At 38.3% G+C, this 19,408-nt stretch overlaps 1 protein-coding gene across 1 annotated transcript in view; it reads right to left on the reverse strand.

Moving 5' to 3' along the window:
* The window catches only part of WDFY4 (WDFY family member 4), a 370,289-nt gene that overhangs the window by 2,537 nt on the left and 348,344 nt on the right, over positions 1–19,408 (reverse strand). Inside the window, exons 58-60 of the mRNA XM_051981900.1 lie at positions 16,232–16,411; positions 9,392–9,574; positions 5,694–5,775 (exon numbers count right to left, since the gene is read on the reverse strand). Coding sequence (XP_051837860.1) covers positions 5,694–5,775; positions 9,392–9,574; positions 16,232–16,411 — 445 coding nt within the window. The remainder of the gene's footprint in view (positions 1–5,693; positions 5,776–9,391; positions 9,575–16,231; positions 16,412–19,408) is intronic.

Here is a 19,408-nt window from a genome sequence, read left to right on the forward strand (position 1 = left end):
GCTGAGAACTCTGCATTTGTGAGAATATATAAATTGCATCTGGTTTCCAGGAAGATCTGAATCCCAGTCCTGCATCTGACACATACTGACTGGCTCTATGACCCTGGATGGTTAATATTTCAGTGCCAGACAACTCTCTGAGATGAAAAATTTCAGAGAAGATGCTGACATGCATTGGTGGAGTGAATTTTCTCACCTGGGAGTTCCCTATACTAATGAAATCACAGGTTTCATCTTCTATCATACTGATGATCTACTGTGAATATAATGCTACTATAAGGGAGAAGGAGGAGAGGAGAAATATGGAAGAGTGCTCAGTATCATTGATCTTTGCCTTGAATTATATATGAATGGGATATTAATTGTAATTGGATTCTTATTTTGCACCTGGATATTGTATACATGATTCAAGGATATTGTTTTGAATACTTGTAGCATAACATCAGTGAAATTTACAAAATGTATAGCTAGCCCATGTATGACAATATGGTGTTTTCAGATTAATATAAACATCAAATGATGAGATGCTATATTTAAAGCACTTTGCTACATAAATGCTAGAAACTATTATTAATTTTCATCACTATCATCATCATCATCATTGTTATTGTTATATGCACAACATGTGGGGAAAGAAAGTATGACAATTTTCACCCCTGACTGGCTAGGTTAGGGCATTCTGCTATTAGTTTTGTTATTTCTAAACTTTTGACTAGGTTGAATTTTATTAGGAGTGACCTCTGAGCATCTATGACCTCATAGTCCACAATCAGGGAGGAAAGATGCAGACCTGAGGCCCCCTGCTGGTGTGAAGCCAGTTTAATAAGTGCACTCTTAATGGCAGCATAAGTAGTCAGGCTGTAGATACCAATGAAAGTCTGAGAACATAATGTTATCATTTTCCACCAATTGGTTGATTAATTAATTAGTTGATTCATATTGTCTTTCTTGCCCTTTTTGTATTTCCAGATATAATTTTATCTTCACAAAAACTCTGTGAAAGAAGAAATACATAGGTATTGTTCCCATTTGACTGATGAGGAAACTGATGAGAACTAGAAAGGACACATAGAAAAATGGCCTATTTTGACTTGTGTCCTAACTTCCAGTCCTGAGAATGTGTCACAAGCTGTCACTGCTGTCTGAAACACTAACTACATCCCATTGTTTACTTATCCATCATAGAAGGCAACAAACTTTACCAGTTCTTCTTTCAGTAACATTGGGGTGAGGTAGAGATGTGCAAAGATAAATAAATTTATTGTTTTCCCTTAAAGAGATTAACTTTTTTAAGTAACTTAACATCTGTGTTTCCTCCTGTATAAAAATGAAATGGTTAGATAAGATAATTCCAAAGTCCCATTATTTTTAAATCCTGTGATCTTATGACCTTATTTAGTCAGGAAGTAAAGTAGAATGAAAAAATGAAATCATTTTTTAAAATTTAAAAAGCAATATGGCTTGAGACTTTGAGGCATGCCATTAGGTATGCAGTGGACTGATAAATAAAAATTATCTCTATAGAATCCTATATTCCATGGCAAAGAGACAAGGTAGGTAGATAAATAATAATGGCAGCAGGTTAGTGAGGCTCTGGTTCTCTGTTTTCTATGCTGTGGATTCTTGACATGAATGCACAGAACTGGAAGAGTATAGAATGACATTTGAGAAGCATGGTTTGGCTTGATCAGTGATATGCAAAACATCAGAATGGAAAGGAACCACCCAATATTTGGACAAGAATCCTTGTGGTCCTTCAGGCTTTGTTTGGAGATCCCCCCTGCTGCCTGAGGACTCCATTCCATTTTATTGTGTTAATTATTAGAAAACTTTTAAATTCAAGGTGAAATTTACTTAATTTCTACTTTTTCTCACAACTCTGAAGTTCTGGCTTCTAGTCTCAAAAGAACCTGTGTACAATTTCTCACCTATGTGTTAGTAGTTCTCACACTTGAAGGACATCCTTATGTCCCTTGTGCATCATCTGTACTTCAGACTAAACAATTGGTTGATCTAAGGTGCATTGGTTGGTCATAGGTAGCATCATCACTATTCTGGTTTTCCTATTCTGAATACCCTCCAGCTCATCAATGTACTTTCTAGAACATGGCACTGAACACATTTTTATAGTGCATTCTAAAAGGGCAAAAAGCAGCAGGGTGTCCTGATCTCTATCTGGCCACTGGATTCAGATGGGTCTGGAGGAGAAAGTAAGGCAAGTGACCTTGCACAGCCTACTCTTAAATGCAGTTTGTTTGCAAACTATGGTATTGCTTCCCTGATGTCAAGATCCTCTTGGAGAACAATGAACAAACAGCTGCAGCATCAACAACCTAGATATTGTACCTCTTTGAATAGAGGTAGTAAAGTAAAAAAATGACTTTAGCTTTTTTAGCTACCATATCACATGAGTGACTCAGGTTAAGCCTTTTCAGGTAAATTGGTTTCTGAACCTAGAAAACATGTCAGTCACTCTATGTTTGACTTTGTTTTTATCTATATCAAATGCTAATCTTTTTCACATTCCTCCTCTTTATTTTCAAGTGACCAATTTGAGAATCTGTATAGAATAGCACTTCCCCTGATTGCTTCCTCCACACCTTTTGAGGTCTTCATTGTCTTTAAAACAAGTCAATCAAATGATCTTTTGTTTTCTTTTGGAGAGTTCTGGAAGATACCTGAATAACTGGTCTCCTATCTTGGCCATATAATGCCTCTGAACAAAGCTTGCATTATTTTCTAATTCTATTTCTTCTTTCTAGAGAGTCTACACTCAGGTTTCCTGGAATGTGGCTGTGCAAAGTAAGGCTATAAAAGAAACTGTAGATTGTGGAGGAGTTTTAAATGCCTGGCTAAGTAGGATACAGTTTTATCATTTTTTTTTAACTTTTTGTTTATTTGTTTTTTAAACAACAGGTAGCACTTATGGTTTTTGCATAAATCAGACTTGTGTATCCAGAAGGTGGATGTGTAAAGAAAGGATTGGAAAAAGGAGTGAGATAAAAATCTCATAAACATGTAGGAAAAAAGGAACTGGCCATGTGATTTAATTAGTTACAGTAATTTAAATGAAGGGAACTCTTAGTGAGGAGCTGCCTTGACTAATGCAAAGCATCACCTTCCCTACAACTGGTGTTCTCATGGAATGGCCTCAAATTCAAATAGAAATGAGACCACTAAAATAGTGCATAAGGATCTCTGTATTGTCAATCTACTTGACTTGGAAATTAACTTGGAAAACTTCACCTGTTTATATATTTATGTTTTTCCTAACACATGACTTATTAAAATCAGATAGGAACAATATTTTCATCTGTCTCTAGGAACACTTAGAAGCATTGTGGGCTATGTGTGGTCTGGTATTTGACACCTCTGGCCTAGGACATCAAGAACTGAAAACTGACTTAACAGGACTCTCACAACCATTATTTGTCATAGATCAGTATTTGTCACAAACCATAAGAGAGGCATAGAATCATAATTAGTTCAAACTTATTTGAAATGATGGGTAAAATTAAGGTAACATTTAACTAGTTTTGTTATCTTGTTTTCTTTGAAGATGAGATCACAGCATGCTATAGGCAATTGGCAGTAAGAAGAGATTTTGCAGGAAGCTGATTTCCTAAGAAGAGATAGGTAACATAGGGAGAAGAGATTGCTGACATAGAGAGAAACAATATTAGAACTACAAGCAAAAAAAAGAAAAAAAGAAAAAAAGAAAAAGAAAAAATACAGGAAATACTCAGAAAAGGATCAAATAGCCTTACAAGTCCCTGTAGCATTTGAAGCATTCTTATATTACAAACTAATTCACAGTTGATTGAGAAGCAAGATATACAGTAGATAGAGAACTGGTCTTGCAGTCCAGAAAGAATTGGGTTCAAGTCTCCTCTCAGACACCGACTGACCACATGACTGAGAAAATCATTTAATTTTTTAGTGCCCAAAGCAATTTTTTAATCTAGTTGTTAACCCAGAGTTTGTAAATTTAAATACATATACATATGTGTATATATATATATACATATATATCTATATCTGTCTCTATTTTTATATAAATATATTTGCCTATATCTATATCTATACCTATATCTATATCTGTATCTATTTCTATACCTACATGTACATCTATAGCTACACTTATATCTATACCTATATGGTGATAAAATGTAGTTCAATATAATTGATTTCCTTGTAAGTCTAAGTATTTAATTTAGGTATTTAAAAATATGATTCTGAGAAGAGGTCCAAGGGTTTCACCAGAATAACTGCCCAAGTCCAGACTCCACAAAAATAGTTAAGAATACTTGCTCTGAGATTACAAACGGCAGAGGTTGCTGATAAACATTGGTAGAAAGGATTTCCTCACTGCTAAAAAGATCCAAGTTCAGAACCAAATCATTTTGCCCCTCCTAGGCAGCAAGTAATATTCACAATGATCCAGGGAACCCAGAAATAGGTTAGATTAGGCCTATTATGATTTCTATAATGAAAAAAAGAATATGTGTAGCACAGCTTTAAAAGAATGCTTGGGAACTGCATAAAACTTTTAAAATCTTAGCATTCAATTGGATGTGACAGAGTTATCTGGGAATTTCACCCATATAGAACATCCTTTTCCATCTTGATAAAAGATAAATGCATGGTTACTTAATTCAGTGTATGTTACATAGGGTAGTTATCTTATGTCTTTTGAAGACATTATAGTTGTTGGCATTATAGCAAATGATTTTATGGATGGGCACTAAGGAGCCGAAAATCGCCAGAGCAGGGGTGAAGGTTGCTTTGAACTCATTGCCTCTCTCACAATATTCTAGCCTAGCAAGCCACAGGTGGCTTTTCTAAAGGGAATAGTATGGTATAACAGCTGGCAAATTGTGCCAGGCTGGGGTAGGATAAGGTTTTGAAATATGTTCTCTCCATAGAAAGGACTTGAAATGATTCTTCTGTGTACAGAGAGATGGCCCTTTAAGGGAACTAGGAATTCTGAAATCTGGTTCCCTGCTGAATGCGTGCAGCCCAGCTGCACAGGACAGCCGCCAGCTGGATGGAACTGTTCTCCTGAGAGAGGCCAGAGCTCCTGGGCCCAGGAGAGCATGCACACTGGACTAAATAACAGTTTTATTCCTGGGGGAGCGCCTGTGTTGGAAACAGGACATTGTGTAGGTGAGTTTGGGTTACCCGGAGACCGGGTATACCCAGGCTCATTGGATGCCAAGCCAGATTGAATGGTGCCCTTCCTGCTCACAGGGAGAGGATGAGCCAAACTAGCATTTCCAAAGTTCTGGATCCTGTGTTCTGCTGGGAACAGGGGACCCACAGTGAGTTATTCTAGCAGCTTGATTTAATCTCTTACTAATAAAATACATTTTTTAAAACTCTGATGCTCATGTGCACGAAGCAATTCCTATTAACAAAGTATTTTTCTTCATGTCTAAGAATTGATGGTGATGCTACAGAGCTTCTTGTCTGTTTCTCTCTGATTCCCTTTATGCTTGACGCTCCATGTGGCTGAGAAGAAGTTGCGTGGTGATCCCTGAGAGCAAAGGGGCTGCTCCCACAGCTGCTCTACCTGGCATCTGAGTCCACCTTTGGCCCTTCTTGCAGCTGCACCACCCCAAAGGCAGGCAGGTTGACCTTTCATGTGAGCAGGAAATGTGAGAATATGTTCTTTGGGCCCAGCACTTCAATACCTTTCTGTCCTGGAGACTGCATTGTGGGTGCCTCGGGCCCTGCCCCATGACTAGATGTCTTTACATGTTCAGTTTTCCATATCTGTGCAGGAGAGAGAAAAGGCATGGTGAGCATCATCATGTTGCGAAGGATCCCAGACTGCCTGGGAGAAAGACCCTGACTCCCCCTTCTCAGGCTGGGAGCTGGGGCTGGGGCGGAAAGGCCCCAGTGTGGGATACAGTGGGTATAGGATGAGCCAGGGCAGCTCTGAACAAGCCCCTTAACTACCATTTCCTCAATTTCTTTTTCTATAAAATAGGCCAAATGGTAACACCTGCGCCACAGGATTGTTATAACATAAGCCAAGTGCTCTGCAAATTGTCAAATGCTTCATCAAGTCTGGGTGCCATGATTTAGAAAGGTTATTGATAAGTTGGAGAGAGTTCAGAACAGGTAAACTAGGCTAGTGAAAAGCCTCATTGAGTTCATCTGGCATGGGTGAAGGAACTAGTCATGTTTAGCTTGGAGTAAATGGGGAAGAGGCTGCAGAGAGACATTAACTCTAGTGAAGGAGGTGCTAGGCAAAACAAGGACTGCCAAGTGAGGTTTGATGACAGGAAATATTTCTTCCAATTAGAGCTGACAATTGGGAGGTCTTTTAGTATCGTATAAGTATAGATACTTTTCCTCTGTGACTTGGACTAGAGCAGCAGGGGCAAACTCGATTAGAAATGGATCCCTGAAGATTCCACATTGCCTCAGAAAACCACAAACAAATATTAACTCTGTTGTATTACATTTTTATTTATTTTGATAAACATTTAGCAATGATACATTAACCTTCTTCCCCAGGAGTTTTGACATTACTGCTTCCACCATATTTGACATCTTTGGACCAGATGGGTTCTGAGAATCTTTTTGATACTCAGGTTCTGTGACTATAATCTTGCTTTGCATCTATGAGTTTTTTAATGGATATTTGTAATTGAATTCTGTTTCTGCTTCTACATATAGAGTATGTGTGGATACATGTATGTATGTGAGTGTGTGAGTATATGTGTGTGTAAATGTGTGTGAGTATATATATATATATATATATATATATATATATATGCCATTTTATTTTTCAATTTTAATAAGACTTTTTCTTAGCATCATAGATTTATTGGCTAAAAGAACCTTGCAGGAAGCATTCAGTCCATATCCCACCTCTCTCATCCACTTTCTAGAAGAGGAGATTGAAGTTCACAGCAGTGAAGGGGCTTGCCCAGGGACATAGAAGTAGGAAGTAGTAGAACCAGGATTCAAATTCTCTCGTGACTCCAAAACCAGTGCCCTTTCCATTGCTCTGTAGCATTTGAGTATCTGGGGACAGCACAGTTAAATGGTTGGAAGATTGAACATTAGATATGGAATTGGAAGAACTGAGTTCAAATCCAACCTCAGACACTTCCTAGCTGTGAGATCTTGTTCAAGTCACTTAACCCTGTTTGCCTCAGTTTCCCCATCTGTAAAATGAGTGGAGAAGAAAATGGAAAACCATTCTAATATCTTTGCAAAAAAACCCCAAAAATCAAAAACCCCAAATGGGATCATGAGGAGTTAAACACTATTGGAAAAAAAAAAAAAAAACAAATCTCTAAATCAGGGAGAAGTCTTATGTTATTCCATCACTGAGAACTTACAGGTAGAAGTGATGTAAGCTATCCTAGTGCAATCTCCTCATTTTATAGAGGAAACTGAGAAGCTGAGAACAAAATTCCCCATCCAAGATCAAGTAGGAGATAAATAAAAACATACGCAACATTCAAACCCAGGCCTCCTGCCTGAAAATCCCTATGCTGGTAGGACTCCAGTATTGCCCACAGAAATAAGATGGGGTAGTTGTAAAAACTAAAATGTCAAAGAATATAATTTCCTGGTAGTGAGCTAAGGACAGAGCTATACCTAGAGTTAAGGATTAGCTTGTTGTTATTTGAAAGTCTGATAAATTTCCCAAGAACCACAACATAGTTCTTACTGGTGCTCACACTGTTGTTCAATGAGGAAAAAGACCATTTAATATGATTTAATAATCTGAACTCTGCATTTTGCCTATGGGAGAAACTGAGTCTTTGAAAGAGGAAGTTATTTAAATCAAGTCATATGGTTCCAGACATATGTTTTCAAGTGGAAAAAAAAGTTGAGGCACAAAGAGGAGGTCACAAGGGTCAGAATGAGTTTAGTTAAAACCAGTGTTCTTCATTTTAGCCTTAGAATGTGGCTTAGTCCCAGGGATAACATTTGGTAAAATCTCAATTAGATTACAAATCTGATAGGATTTTCTTCTTGATGTTTTTTGTCTTTTGGGGGATATAGAGAGAAGGTGCTTGGCAAATATGCTTTTAATTTGATTTAGGTGATTTGGTATCTGTCATTAAATCCCTCCTTGGGCTACTAAGGGTACTCATGTATAATATTTCAATGAATCATCAACTCAAGGAGAGAGAAAGGAATCACAGGAATATTTATTGTGCAACATGAAGCAACTCTTCCCAATTCATCATTATCCAAATACTCATTAGCACATTGAATGTCTGTGTGCCCGTGTGTATGTATGTGTGTATGTGTGTGCATGTGCACTAATCTTTGCTTATTGAAATCTCTTAAAGACAAGAATCTTAAGCTCTAGGGAATTAACTTCAGTCTTGCCCTGGCTACTGTGATGTTTAATGAACATTTGGTTTCACTTGTGTCAATTCAATTGAATCTGACAAATATCAAACATCTATTACATGCAGTGATGCACGTAAGCAAGGATAAATATCAATGCAAAAATGAAGCAATCACTATCCTCAAGAAGCTTACATTCTTCCAAGAGGATACAACATGTACAAAAACAAGTAAAAAATGTATATAGTTAATAGTAATAATACCTGACATATAGTGTTTTAAATTTTGCAAAATGCTATACAGATATTATTTTATTTTATCTTCCCAAAACTTTGGAGTTGGTAAGTGCTCTTATTCTCATTTTATAGATGAAGAAATTGAGGCAGATGGTAGTTAAATGACTTACCAAGAGTGACACAATTATCCTAGTACAATCTCCTCATTTTATAGAGGAAACTGAGAAGCCGAGAAGAAAGTCCTACATCCAAGATCAAGTTGGAGATAAATAAAAACAGACATTAACATTCAAACCCAGGCTTCCAGCTTGAAAATCCCTATGCTGGTAGGGCTCCAGCATCCACCATGGTACCTAACCACAAAGTCATTTTAAGAAGATGAAAATACAACACAAATACCTCAGAACATCAGGAAAGGCTTCCCATAAGAGAATGGCCCCAGACTTGTGTCTTGAAGAAAGCTAGGAGTCAGAGAAGGCAAAAGTAAAACTGGAAAGCTGTTCCAGCATGGAGGACCACTGAGCCACTGAGACAGTTCAATGATGCAATCTTTTATCAGCATCCAAGTGCATCCTCACTTAGTACGTCATCCCCTGCCCATTAGACTGATTTATGGGAGCCGATTCCTTGTACAATTAGTTATATTTGTGCTTCAATGCACAAGTAAAAATCTTGCATTTTGTTCCTCTTGGGAGTCTAACACAAGGGAGCAACAACCCAAGTTTGATCTAGATGAGGGATCAATATCAATGGAACAATATTAATATAAATAGATGAGGGATGAAAATGTTTCCAGCCAGGTCGCCAAGTCCTTCCCATGCCACACTTACTCGGACAATGCCGTCCCGGCTCCCAGTAATGATGATGTTGCTGGCATCCCAGTCCATGGCATCTGTCAGGTAGCAGCATTGGATATCTCCTTGTGACCCACAGGCGGTGTTGATACTTGCCAGAGCCTGACCATTAATGTTCCATAGATACAAGTGAGTTCCAGCACAAGAGATGATATCTCCCTGCAATATAAAAACCAAAATCAGTTGTTCAAAATAGCCAACTATTATCTCTGAAACAGTGGTGTCTCTTCTGGGATTGTCCTGGTGGCTTCTGCAGGTACAGGAATCACATGTTCATTTGTCTAGACCCCATGTGCAGTATGAACTGTCTCTAATCCATGACTGACCAGTGGTCTTCCAACCTCCAGAACCACTCCCTAGACAAGGAAGTCCTTTCAGTTTTTGGAAAGCTCTAATCACTGAGGAGAACAGCTAGTTGAAGCAGCACATAGAGCACTGGGTCTGGCATCAGAAAGACTGAGTTCAAATCCATCCTCAGACTTGAGCTATAGAACCCTCAGCATTTACCCCCTATTTGTCTAAGTTCCTCATCTGTCACATAGGGGCATACTGGCAGAGAAAACGGCAAACTACTCCAGTATTTTTGCCAAGAAAAAACCATGAAAAAGACCATGGGATCACAAAGAGTTGGACTTGAGTGAACAACTGAACAACTAAACCACTAAGGAATATTCCTTAAATAGCTAAAATCTACCTGTTTCTAACTGCAGCCAAATGGTCCTAATTTTCTCCTTTGGACTCAAATAAGTTTAATTCCCCTTCCACAGAATACTTCAAATAGTTAGGGTCATAGGATTTGGAGCTGAAATAATAATGTACAGTAACACCAACAACAACAATAAATAAATAAAAACATTTATATAGTGCTCTAAGTGTTGCTACACACACACATACACACATACATTTGATGCTCCCACTACTATAGGAGGAAGGTGCTATTTTTATTCCCACAGAGGCAGTCAGTGGTAAAGTGACTTGCCGAGGATCACACAGCTAGTATCTGAGGTAAGATTTCGACTCAGGTCTTCCTAAATTAATTTTTTTAAAGCCCAATGCTTATTGATTGATGATACTAGAAGTGTTCATCAGAAAGAGTAGAGGTGCACAAAGTCAAGAAGAAAGGAAGGGGAACTAACCAAACATTTGGCTCCAATATTGTTGGAGAGATCTACTGGAAGAAAGAATGCAGGGTTCATTTTTTGGATTGGGTATCACTACAGCTTTTTACTGAATTGTCTTATGTTCATCCCCTTCATAAACCCAGGAGACTAGGATGCACAGAAGAGTGTAAAGAGAGCTAGATTTGGAGTTAACAGGCTCAATGTTACTTTTATTTTATTTATCGCACATTTATTTCACATCTATAAAATGAGAGGTTTGAATGACATGATTTCTGAAGTCCTTTCCAAAGTTAATTCCAAGATTTTAGATCATGAGAAGCAGAATGTCATCGGAGATTAAGCTCTGATCTTGATTTCAGGAAGATCTGGATTCATATACTTCCTCTAACACATCAGTGCCCCCAGACAAGTTAATTAACCTTTTAGTTTTCCAGGCAACTCTTTAAGATTAGTTATAGATAACGTTGCCAATCTATATTAGAAAAGGGATTTTCCCTTCCCTTTGCCACTGAAATTAAAGAGTTAGAGTTTATGCCCTTCCCTTCCTCAAAGAGTTTAAAACACCTTCAAGTCCATAGTTCATATTTTGTCTAACCCTACAGTTGCAATAACAATCTAATGCATACAGTTAAAGGGGAAAATATTCTCTGAAGAGAATAGGAAATTGGCTCAGATATTGCCTTTCTGAAAACAAAGGGTGGCTTTACACCCTGTTCAGGCTACTAATGTGTTACCATTGTTGGTTTTTATCTGACCTTTGATTAAGCTCTTTGCTCAAGCTCCTTCATTATGGACTCAAATCAGAATTTTTCACTCAAATGCATTCTAGGAATTGGCAAACATGGATGAGGAGAAAGCACATTGCCGTGCTCTGGATGGGGCTTTGTCGTCATCCACTATATTAACTGCCTACATCTGGTCTGAATTAAGGGAAAAAAGCATATCTTCATTCCTGCTTTTGGATGAGAGTTCTCTGTATCACGAGGGAGAGTTTTCCTGCCAAAGCAGCAAAGGCTTCTTTAAAAACACAGTTGCCAGTATTGAAAAAGCACTTGGATGATTTGGATTCTGGGCCTGGAGAGCCATTGAGACCCCATGCCTCCCTTACTTGTAGCCTTATCCCATACTGTCTCCTCCAATGACCAGAAACAAGGATGCTATCTGAGCTTAGCTTCCTTCCACATGCCAGTAGATCTGCATTGCTAATTACACCACAAAAGCCATCAATTCCTGGCTAATGTTAACTGAAGGCCATGGAACAAAGTGATAAGTGAGATGCCACATTCTTCTTGCCTACACAAATGATCCATTCCAAGCTAGTGTGCTTGGGCAGGAATGGGTATCATAGCTATATAGGAGGAAAAGCAAAGTGGACCCTAGATCAGAATTAAAATTTAATCAAAATCTAAGTTCATTTTCCATTTCCTTTTTCAGAATTCTTCTCTATACTGGTGGTGATCTTCCTTCAGCACAATCTGTTGTGTTGGCACAAGCCATCCCAGGCTTTCTTCTTCCCAGTATAGATCCTTTTGCACTGGGCAGTGCAAGATTTAGTGGTCTGTGCTCTAGACCATTCTTTCCTCTTCCCTTTCCTCATTAAAACTTAAATTAGATTGCAAAGATCCAGATCAGGTAACCCACATTAAAATATTTCTAGTAGATAATAGCTGGATATAGTGGATCAATCAATCCACAGACATTTATTATTCCTACTATTGCATTCCTATCTAAGTGCTGGGAATACAGTGACAAAAATGAAACAGTCATTGAACTAATTATTGGCTCTCTTGAACCAATTTCTCAATCAACAAGCATTGGTTAAGTACCCAGTTAATGTGCCAGAACTTGCTCTAGTTGTTGAAGATGCAAAGACAGAAATAAAACAGTTCCTTCCTTCAAGGAGCTTACATCCTATGTATTACCTGATTGTCTCCCCTCTTCAGTTTCTCAGTCAACACACATCTTATAAGCATTGATGAGGCACAAACTGTGCAAGGCACGTGGAAACTCAACGTTTCCTCAAGGAGCTTACATTCTAAGGGTTACCTCTCCTTTACCTTTCTAATTTTAAAATGGAGCAATATCAGAATTCAAAAAATAATATTAGAATTTCAAGCAGCAATAACCAGTTAGTAGGAGAAAAGTTTGAGAGCAATATCCCTTTAAGGTCACCTGACTTCAAAACATAAGACACATTCTCATTACCTTTACCCATGTAGATTGCAACCCATCCATATCTGGGTGATACTTAGTATAGCCCATAATTCTATAAATCTTTCATAGAATATCTAACCAATAAATTCTGGAAGCCTTTACAACCTGACCCTCATCTTCTTTATGTCTCCTTCCACTTTATTCACTCCCCTGTATTCTGCAATCCAATGACACTGGTCTCCTGGTTATTCCTTGCACAAGACACTCCATCTCTCACCTTGAGGCATTTTCTCTAATTGTCCCCCATGGTTAGAACTGTCTCCAAATATTGGTTTCCCTGACTTCTGCCAAGACCTAACTAAAATTTCATTGGCTACAAGAAGCCTTTCTCAACCTTCTTCCCTGCTCAATGTTAGGGCCTGCTGCTCTTGATTGATTTTCTCCAATTTCTCCAATTCTTATTTTTCCATCATTGTTTTCATGTTGTTTTCCATATTATATTGTAAGCTTCTTGAGATCACTAAGTGCTTTTCTTCTTTCTCTGAATCCCTAGCATTTGGCTCACTGCTTAGCACATAGTAGGTTTTTAATAAATACACTTACTGTGTGCTGACTTCCTATTGGCTTTTAATATAGACCCATGACCTTGGATATTGTACTTTTGCATTAAGACCTGGTTAAAAGAGTGGGGTGAGGATGTAGAGGACAGCTTTGAGACTCATGTTTTGGCCTTTAAAAATTAGCAAGCAGCAATGGGTATTCATACTGTTGGATTCTGATAAGGATATAGCCCAATAAATTTACTTCAGAAGTATTTTGCTCCTTAGAGATCAGAATTAATGCAAAAATCGGGAAGAGAGGAGCTATATATCCCCTTCTCTTTCCAATTCAGCTATGACTTTTCAGTCTGCTATCCTGTTTCCACTAAAAACAAGCATAGTAGCCAAGATCCTAATTGATCGCTCCTGATAACAAAGATTTCTCAGAGGAATTTCTGAATGCAAATAAAAGAAATGAGTAAAACCAACACTAGTTTTGTTTGCAACTGTTATTTTATTCAGGCATTATTAGAACCCAGTAGAAACCTGTCATAAGGCAGCTCTTTATTTTGCAGATTTGAGTATATGTGTCTGTGAGAAATTCATGGCAAGAGGCCGAGAAGACTGACTTGCAATTTATAATAAGTAGCCTTAGAATCTTAGAATAAAGAGCCTTTCTTCAAAAGAGAATATAGAAGTCATTTTATAGCTGTGGTACAGGTGTCTCATTTTAGGAAGGATATTGACAAACTAGAATAGGTCCAGAGGAAGCCAAAGAGATAGTGTGGGCCTTGAAATTATATCATATTAGGATCAATTGATGAAATCAAAGATGTTTTATGTGGAGAAGATCTGGGCAGGAAGAGAGGACAAAGAGGGAATGACAGCTATCCTCAATTACTCAGTTGTGTCTGACTGATTATGATCCCAGTTGAGGTTTTCTTGGCAAAGATACTAGAGGGGTTCACCATTTCCTTCTCTAGCCCCTTTTACAGATGAGGAAACTGAGGAAAACAGGGTTAAATGACTTGCAAGAATCTCCTTCCCTCCCTCAGACATTCACCTCCTCCCCATATTCTCCTTTTCCAAATGTCTTATGTTATTCTCAGGTAAAGAGGAAATCCACTACATCCATGGGAGTGATATGATAGGTTATTGTTCTTTTGATGGTCTTCCTGAGCCCTAGGAGTGGCTCCGGTTACCACTTTTTTTCATAATCTTTATGAGTGTCTTATTAGTATATATAGTTTTCATTACACGGGTGGAAACCACAATTCTTGACAGGTGTGTGATATGAGATTTCTATATTATAATAATACTGATAAGATTACTTGCCTAAGTATATTGAATGCCATCAACAAATATTTGTTGAATGAATACATGCTTGAATGAATGAAGCCAGCCTAGAACAGAATAGCAGACCTTAGAATAGAATGCTGTCTCCCATGTGGTCTGGGACTTCACTATTATTTAAAAGCTTCTGCTACTTCTGACTTCCCAGAATGGAATTTGAATTTATGTGAAGGCTGGATCATGGTGAATAGAAAGTAAAATGTTGGTTGGGGAAACAGAGTCATGAACTTTTATCTCACATTTTAATAACTATTTCAATTTAATTAACTTTCTTTGTAATTCTATGCATTTTATTTTACATATTTAAAAAATATTGTCCTTAGAAGTGACTCTCGTGGTTTTTCCATACATCCAGATTAGACCGTGACACAATAAACATTAGGAACCCAGAACCTCTGGGTGAGGAGTAAATTATGTCTAAGTTCAAACCAAAAAGATGGAAAAAGGAGAAAGGAAAAAAAAAAGTATTAAATTACAAATTGAAGAGATGGAAGTCCAGGAGAGAAAACTTGAAAAAGGGAGAGCCAGTGCAGGAAGCTGGCCAGAAGCCTTGGGGAGGGGAGGAGCAGAGTCATCTCAGAAAGATTTCCATGCAGCTGGAGTAAATATCCTCTTCCATTAACATATTCTCTTCTAAACTTGTTTCTTAGCATACTCCACGCCACCAAACTTATGACAAGAACACAAGCAGAACTGAACTCATACTTGTTATTTAGTTCTTTTTTAAAATCAATCAATAATCAATAAACACTTATTAAGGGCCTACTTTTTTGCCAAGCACAGTGCTAAGCACTGCAGGATATTAAAAAGGTAGAAGATCCCAACAAATTAATTCAAAGAAAAGCTCTGTACAGAATAGACAGGGAGAGTCATTAACAGAGGGAAGCCGCTGGAACCAAGAGCAATGCATGTTACACTGTGGCATCCTAAAGGCCATCAGGCTGTAGGGCGGTACAGTTCAAGCCCGGGCTAGGCAGGGTGGCTGTGGAGAAGTCTCCATCTTTACATCTTGTCTTAGCTAACTGGACATGCAGCTTAGCTAGCGACCCTGTAACCCCTTGGAGTGCTTTCTTTGCCCTGATGGAATGGCGCTTCTTACTTTAAGGCATCAAAAGAAAGAACCCCTTGTATGTGACAGAATGCAGAGGGAGGGGGACGAAGGAGCGGGTAATCTTCTGGTATGTGAAGCAGCCCAGAGCGTGCTGAGTCAGGCCACACAGGCCTTCTGATGGGGGCCAGCCCCCTAATCACTCACATCTGGGCTCCCTGATGCTGGGACAAACCAAGCCGCGTAAAAATCTCATTCCTTCATGTTACATAAAAGCTACTGAATCCCAGCTATCCCTGCCGCTCCTTTCTGGGGCTCGGGAAGCTCACTGCTCCTCCTCTCTGATACCCCCAAATAAGCCTCCAGCTCAAAAAACAGCTACAATGATCAGACTGTTCTGTGCTTCTACCTCGTCTCTCAACCAACAGCTCTGCTTTTAATGTGGCCGTCGCCATTAAGGTACTATTAGTAATCCCTGTGAAAAGAAAATCAATTCATCATCGTCTCAAAATGTCTTTCTTTGGAAAGAGCATCCATTAAGTTATCATGAAATGTTCATGCATATGTCAAAAGAAAGATGATAAATGAAGAAAGACTTTACCGTGGAATCGCTGATGGCCACGGCCGAGATGCTTGCCCGGTGGGTGGGGAGCTGGGTCACATACATCAGGTGGTCTAAGTCCCATAAGATGCAGGTCCGGTCACAGGAGCCACTCACAAGGAGGCTGTAAGTCATGGAAGCTGCCAAGCAGGTGACAGGCTTTGTGTGCCCATACAGTGCCTGGGAGAGACAAATCCAAGAAGTCTCAAAAGAGTGTCCTGGCAGCTAGGAGAGAATCCCACCACTCACGCCCGCTACATTCAACTCAATCTACCTCATGTAAGCAAAGAAAAAAATAAACTCCATTTTGTCTCAGGCCAAAGAGGCTGAGAAAGAGATAGAATAAACCAGGGACACATCTGATTGAGGTGGAAGAAGCCCTAAGAAAGACTTTTTGGGAAAGGCTTTTGTGTTGTTTCTTGGTAATTTTCTACTCTGTAGGCTAGATTCTAAGGAATATCAAACCAAAAATTAATAATCTCCATCCTCAAAGGGCTTATATTCTGCTGGGACAGCCATTTTAGTTGGGAAGATGAGCCTAGGGGGAAAACTTTCCAGAATGGAATTTCTGAAAAGGGTTTATTTGTGTTAAATATTTGTAAGAGGTTGGTGTCTTTCTGGCCCGTTTACTGATCTGCTGTAAAGATATGAAAAAACATTTTGTCTTCTTATATACTTTGAACAGAAAGTGAGGAATATTTCTCAGGGTATCTTAACTTTTGAGTGGCTCACTCCCCAGAAAACTGGACTGAATAAAAACCAGAGATTTATGTGAATGAAAAGAGTCCAGGGCAACAAGGGGGAAAGTTATATGTATTTTTTGCCCCCACTGTTTCCAGAGTGCATATGGCAAGGGAGAACAGTTGTTGTTCTTTAAGGTAACTGTACAGAATATTAACAGGACCATCGTGCTTATGCGACAGATGAGAAACATGAAACCTCAAGGGAATAAGTGGTGTGTTCCAATATTGCCAGGCTGATTGAATATGTGTCTTCTAAAAGGTCCTTAACTAATATAAATCCTTTTTAAACACACACACACACACATACAGACAACTAAAGACACACAGGAGATGATTGTGAATTTCTGATAGGTCTATGGGCTGTATTCCATAAGCCCTGTTCCTGGCTTGTCCTGAATCCTTCTGTTGATTTCTTTTACATTTTTAGTATGCAAGTCTTTTTTTTTTTTTTTTTTGGCCACAGCAGAACTTTTGGTGGTTGCTCTGTTTCTTGGGAGCAGAACTGGTACTATCAAGCTACTTATATTTGCATCCAATCATAAGAGCATCTCCAGTGTCTGCCTTGCTGAACTTTAGCCAAGTATCCAATGTCATGCTGGTGTCTTCCCTGGGCAGATCATATGGTTTTGGATGGGCAGTGACATACAGGATATTGCTGTTTACCTGGGTTGTTATGACAGTAGCCTTTAAACACTCAGATCATCACCGGGGTTGCCCCACTTGCCCTGGCCCGAATCTGACCTTTACCTTTCAGACTTTGTGACTTTACCAAAACATTTTCTCTGGAATCAAATGTGGTTGAAGTATGATCCCGAAGTAACAGATGTTTGGTTCAATTTAAAGAAACCTACCGACTAAGATTACAAATCACTTTCTATATCAAGAATTCTTAGGCACTGTGAATTTGAAGATTTTTTAATTGGCAAAAATATTTCACTATTTTGCTTCCTTCATAATTCTATATATTTTGTTTTATGCATTTAAAAATAATATTCTGAGAAGGGGTCTATATGAATCCTTGACATATAAAAGGGTAAGAATTCTTGCTTTTTAGAAAGCTACATTTGAAATATAACTACATTTGGAGTCAAGTCATGGGTTCAGATCCCATCATTTCTAATAATTACCTGAGTCATTTTTAAAATGAAGGAGATGGGCTAGATAATATCATCTAGATAGTCCTTGCCAGTTTCACATCCTATGATCCTATGGAAAAAATAAAGTTTAACACAATTTTCCAGTGTTTTCCTTTAGAACCTCTTTAATGGTCATAGTAATTAGGAGATATGCCATTAATTAAAAGTTGTTTTGGGGATTCTGAACTAACCTAAATTGAGAGTGCTGGCAAATAACTGGGAACAGCTGGTAGAGCCAGCAAAGGGAGGCACAAATAATCTTAGAAAAACTGAAACTGTCCATCTGTAACTAAGGGGAAAAAACCCAACAACATCAGATAACAGAGTCTTTGGTATGTTCTTTCCAAAATGAACCGTCTGGTCATTAACTTCACACCAAGACAGAGATGGCAACTTTCACTCCATGGCTTGGCTAAAGACAAAAAGAGCAGCAGATAAATTCAGTGTTATCCAAGTGAAGAAAAACTGGGCCCTACCAACTGAAGTACACAACTTCTAGAAGATGAATCCAATCTTATGGTTATATCATCTCTGTAAGCAAGTTTTACAATGAGTTGTGAACATGTACTGTTGAGAAGGGAAGGGGCAAATGTCTCTTTGTACGAACTCATAGGGCATTAAATAAGGCTTAAATAAGAGAAGTTGACTCTATCTTCATCTCAGAAAGAGAAACTTATGAGAAATGTTCTCTATTTCCTTGGTTTGCCAAGAAACATGAATGGAGAAGCAGTGCTTTAAATGATTTTTTTGCCCTCTCTAAACAATAAATAATACTCACTTCTATCAGTATTCCCTATATATTGCCATTCAGACTCCCAAAGTGATTTTAGCTATCCCTGAGAATGGCCAGTGGTCACTAAGAGGAATAGGACTATGAAAGTCTTTATGGGTAAGAAATAAAATGTCTTTTATTTTGCTCAGAAAATAGTGCTATTTAGTATACTTCCATGCCATTTTTTTCTCTTTCTGAGCAAAAGAGAGAATGATTAATAACATTTTTATGTAATCAATATTGATGCTTTTAAAGTGGCCTCTTCAATACTAAACAAAATGGTGAATGCAGCAAGAAAATCATTCTCTCTTTTCACTGAAGTATATAAATTAAAAGTTTATTATGATCTCATAGGCAGAACTGGCACGATCCTTGAAGTCGGCTATAAATGGGTCCATCTCATTTTATATATGGTATATCAGATTTATCTTAGGGAAATCAAGTATTTGTGGAAGGTAATGAATATGGTTACTTCTCTTGGACAAGAAAAAAAATAACATCAAAAACAACAACCCATCACAATGAG

Source organism: Antechinus flavipes, chromosome 2, assembly GCF_016432865.1.
Source record: "Antechinus flavipes isolate AdamAnt ecotype Samford, QLD, Australia chromosome 2, AdamAnt_v2, whole genome shotgun sequence".
In the NCBI taxonomy this organism is placed as follows: domain Eukaryota; kingdom Metazoa; phylum Chordata; class Mammalia; order Dasyuromorphia; family Dasyuridae; genus Antechinus; species Antechinus flavipes.